The sequence below is a fragment of the Triticum aestivum genome, chromosome 4B (genome assembly GCF_018294505.1).
Source record: "Triticum aestivum cultivar Chinese Spring chromosome 4B, IWGSC CS RefSeq v2.1, whole genome shotgun sequence".
NCBI classification, from domain to species: Eukaryota; Viridiplantae; Streptophyta; class Magnoliopsida; order Poales; family Poaceae; genus Triticum; species Triticum aestivum.
The window spans coordinates 15,790,472-15,794,790 of NC_057804.1; the positions used below are offsets into that span (position 1 = coordinate 15,790,472).

The following is a 4,319-nucleotide window of genomic DNA, read 5'->3' on the forward strand; positions in this document are numbered from 1 at the left end:
GGATTGATTGAGGAGTACGTACGTAGCTTATCTAGTCGCTATATATTAACGACAATTATCCAGCTTGATCGACGAGCGCCAAAACTTGGTCAGCTCGACTCGGCTCTGCAGGCTTGCGCTGCACGTACCCCTGATGAGACACTAAAATTAAAAGCGGCGCTAAGTTTGATGCGCCGGAGCGGTCCAATGAGGGGAGGGTTGTGCAGATGAGGTGAACTCTCCAAGTCTCACGTATCCTAGACTAGACTAGACTAGACTAGGGTTTCCGTCGTGAAAGAAAAGAAAGAAGTCATGGAGTTAGCCGCCTCGACGTACGTCTAGTTGTTAGCTTGTGATAACACGCACGTGAGCGGTATCATCTTGACTTAGGGTTCTCTCTGTTAATTAAGCGTAAAATACAGAAATTGTAGCAAGGCGTCAATAGAGAAAACAGCATCCGATAAGTATTTATAAGTGGGTGAATCTTTTCTAAAAAAAAGAAACAACATCCGATAGTATGAAAACCCTATAGGGTTCCTCTGCCTCCCGAGCCGGTCCACCTGGTCTTCGTTGGCCTTAGGGCCATGACGGCGCGGTGGATTCCGGCCCTTGCCGGCGGAAGGACTCTCCTTTTCGGGGTTTTTTTTTCTCAGAAAGGCGTCAATAAAGTTCGAGGCTCCCTGGCGTAGATGCTCATAAGGCCTTGTACAATGAAAGGTGCTTAGGGAAAATGCTTTGAGAAATAAACCAGACTTTTCTTAAGCACCGGTGCTTATTTATACAGGATATGCGCTTAATTAAGCATCTCTCCTATAGAAATAGACACCGATGCTTCAAAAAAACCTGATTTATTTTTCTAAGCATCTCTCATTATACAAGGTCTAACAGTACAAGCCCCAAGCGCGCGTGACATGGCAAGTGCCACGTTGCCGGCCCGCGCGTCTCGAGACACGTCAAAGCTTTTGTCCAGCTCGATCGGTGGCGCCGGAGAGTGCCACCGCGCTGCACGTGGAGCTATTCGCGCGGCGCGCGACACGCACGCCCGCCCGTCCGTCCGATCATCTCTCCCGTCCGCATGCATGCGTTTCCTTGAAAGCTGTTCCGTTCCTTCTCTTTTCCCCGCGCTCTCGCCACGCGCGTCAGCTGTCCCGTCCTTCTTTTCTTTTCCAGAGGAAGAAGAAGAAGCCGAAACGCGTCCGTGGAATTATCCGCGTAGTGCTCCCGCTTGAATTAATGCACGCCTTGCTTCCTTGCGCACAAAGGTCCATTGCAGATCCCTCTTAATAAAATAAAATAAAGCGAAAACTGCAATCCATTGATTAACTCCAGTGCTCTCCGGATTATACGTGTAGTAGTAGCGTAGCGATTAGGTTCGCTGATTGTTTGGCCGTTCGTTCGTTACTGCTCTCCAAAGATGGATATGTACGTACTACTTTATAACGATTTGGCCGTTTGCTAAAAAATACTACTGTATGTTTCTGCCAAAGATATATACACTTGTGTGTTTGTGCAGTGTATGTGCAGATTTGCATCGTTTTTGTACAGCTGTATGAGCCATGTTTTTTTTAACACCTGTACAAGCCATGTATTTGAATGGCTGGTGGTCGGTTTGGCGCCGAGGTTACGTACGTGAGTATCATGTATATATATCCCGCAATTGAAGACGACCGACGGAGGCGATAGTACCTACCCTAGAATTTAGGCAGTAGAGATCTTTTTTGGAAATCAAATTAAATCAAAAAGCTGTCGTACGCACGTAGTTTTCGTCGAAATTAAACGTGCAGATCCATCGGCCGGATTTGCACCGACGTATACAGGCAAGAATCAATTACTCTAGCTCATTCATTTCCTTGCTAATTCTGATCCCTCGCGTCTCTGCCTCTACGCTGTAACTTACTCCCTTATTATTTTTCCATATTTATAGTGTGACATGTTTCTTCCTCCTAAAAAAAACTGCCTACAGCTAGCCACCCAAAAAAAAACGCCTACTGGTATATATCTCAGCACATTAAAGTACGTGCATGCGTTCCATGCAGATGCAGTTCCATGGACGTACGCGCCGAACGCATGCATGCATGCATGCAGTTTCCTCCTCCTCCTCCGAATCGCCCTCCGCTAACTCCGGCTTTTTACCAAGTCCAGAGGGGAGACCAGAGTACGTAATTTATTTTGTTCTCTTCGATCTGGGTTTCCTTACACCTCAAGATTCGTGCGGCAGATCGATCAAATCGGCCCCAACGACGCCTGCTGATTTGGCGCCACGACGTACTAACTTAAACGATGATCTGGTCTCCTTTTGCATGCAAAATCAACCCATGGACTCGACCCCGTATACGCATATATTTTCGCGTATATGCACGCGTCTTGTGCATATATTCTTGGTTTGTACGTAGGAGGAGTAGTAGCCAGGAGTGCTCCGAATTATTAAAGGGGGGGAGGGAGGTTGATTGAAGGAAACGGAAGGCATAAATAAAAGGAAATCGGCCCTGAAAACGAGAAGGATATATAATCGGGGGGTCGATCTCATCGTCAGTTGCTTTCTCCTCCTCTCACTCGACGCCAAGGCCAGGCCATGAAACGTGGACGCCAACCAAAACCCACCCCGCCCGGTCACGCACCATAAATACTCGGCTGCCTGCCATCCGACGACGGACGGGACGGACCTCCTTGCTTCTTTCTGAGTTTCTTTCCTCGCCACCCCGGCCGCGCTGCCCATCCATCCATCGCCGCGCGATCCGTCCATGACCTCGCCTCCCACTGCTCCTCCCGCATCTCACTAACTCATCGCCATCGCCTTCCCTTGGCTCCTCGATCGCCTGCGTGTGTATATAGGCGGCCTGCCAGTGCGTGCCGCCCAGGAGCAGACCGCCATGGCGGTGGACCTGCAGCGCCTGCGCCACATGCTGCTCGCCACCGGCGGCGGCCACCACCAGCTCGCCGGCCGGCCGGGCGCCCCCACCGCCGTTATGACTGGGCCTTGCTACGGCGCCGGCGCGACGGGCCAGCAGCTTGGGTGCCAGCCGTACGCGGACGTCTTCACGCCGCCGCCCCCGACGATGTCGGCCGCGGACCGGTACTCGGAGTTGCTGGCGCTGGCCGCGGTCGATCTGCTGAGAAAGGGCGACGGCGCCCAGGAAATGACCTCCGGCAACAAGCGGAGGCGCGTCGACGAGGGGGCGTCCTCGTCGGTGCTCGGCCAAGTCCTTGCGGCCCACGCGCAGCAGCAGGCCGTCGCCGTCGACCACATCCTGCACAGACATGTGAGTCCCGTGATCATCAAATTAACCGCCGCGTTTGATCAGGCTTTTCTCTCTGGCTTTTGTTTGTTTGTTTGTTGTTAACCGGAGATGGTGGATGCATGATGCAGGCGAGAAAGATGTGGGCTGCTCTGGCGGAGCAGCGGCGGAGCCACCTGCGGCTCATCGTCTCCGCCGTGGAGGCCAGGGCGGCGAAGAGGCTCAAGGCCAAGGACGACGAGATCGAGCGGGTCAGGGGCATGAACTGGGCGCTGGAGGAGCGCCTCCGGAGCCTCTACATGGAGGCGCAGATGTGGCGCGACGTCGCGCAGTCCCACGACGCCGCCGCCAGCGTGCTCCGCGCCGACCTGCAGCGGGTGCTCGACGCGCAGGCGGTCCGCGGCGGCGGAGACGGCCAGGACCAGGACGACGCCGAGTCGTGCTGCTGGGGGGAGAACCAGGCGCCCGTCTGCGCGGAGGAGGAGGAGGCCGAGGTGGGCACGCCGGCCCCGACGGGAGTCGGAAGGTGCAAGGGGTGCGGCGACGGCGCGGCCGTCGTGCTGCTGCTGCCGTGCCGGCACCTCTGCGTGTGCGCGCCGTGCGCGGCCTCGGCGCAGGCGTGCCCGTCGTGCGGATGCGCCAAGAACGGCAGCGTCTGCGTCAACTTTTCGTGATGATGCCGGGGGAATAGTTTTAGAGTAGGCTCGACTTTTCTTTCTTAGTTTTATTTTCTTCATCCTTTTTTTTTTGGTTCCCCTTCTTTTGTTCAGTTTAGCTTTTTGCTCAAACTGTTGGATCAGTTGTTCAACAAGAACAAAAAAACAGTCCGTAGTAGTGTTGCATATCAATGCTTGAAATTAAATACATAGATTAGAATTTGAACAAGATATATCGGCTGCAACCAAGGGGATTTGCGACGACTTAGGTGAGTGATGGGAGATGGCGTAATCAGGCGCGTGGAGACATTAGCGACAAGGAGATGACATCTACGAGACTACGCCTATGGTGGAGGGGCGAGAGATGAGCGAAAAAGTGAAGAGGGCGAGCGCCGCTTGTCGTCGCGTTCGAGACATGGGTGGATGGCTACGCCCGGCGGCGCGTTTG

The 4,319-nt window shown here is 53.7% G+C and overlaps 1 protein-coding gene across 1 annotated transcript; it reads left to right on the forward strand.

The window, feature by feature from the left end:
- Positions 1 to 2,515: 2,515 nt before the first annotated feature.
- On the forward strand, positions 2,516 to 4,100 carry LOC123090620 (probable BOI-related E3 ubiquitin-protein ligase 3). The gene is made up of 2 exons (XM_044511935.1): positions 2,516 to 3,239; positions 3,347 to 4,100. The coding sequence occupies exons 1-2, from the start codon at positions 2,850 to 2,852 to the stop codon at positions 3,887 to 3,889; spliced, it is 933 nt and encodes a 310-aa protein (XP_044367870.1). The 5' UTR covers positions 2,516 to 2,849; the 3' UTR covers positions 3,890 to 4,100.
- Positions 4,101 to 4,319: the final 219 nt, after the last annotated feature.

Bases quoted from the DNA above. Each gene is read 5' to 3' on its own strand.
- LOC123090620 (XM_044511935.1), top strand. From the start codon at position 2,850: ATGGCGGTGGACCTGCAGCGCCTGCGCCACATGCTGCTCGCCACCGGC. The intron at 3,240-3,346 runs GTGAGTCCCGTG...TGCATGATGCAG, and splicing joins ACCACATCCTGCACAGACAT to GCGAGAAAGATGTGGGCTGC.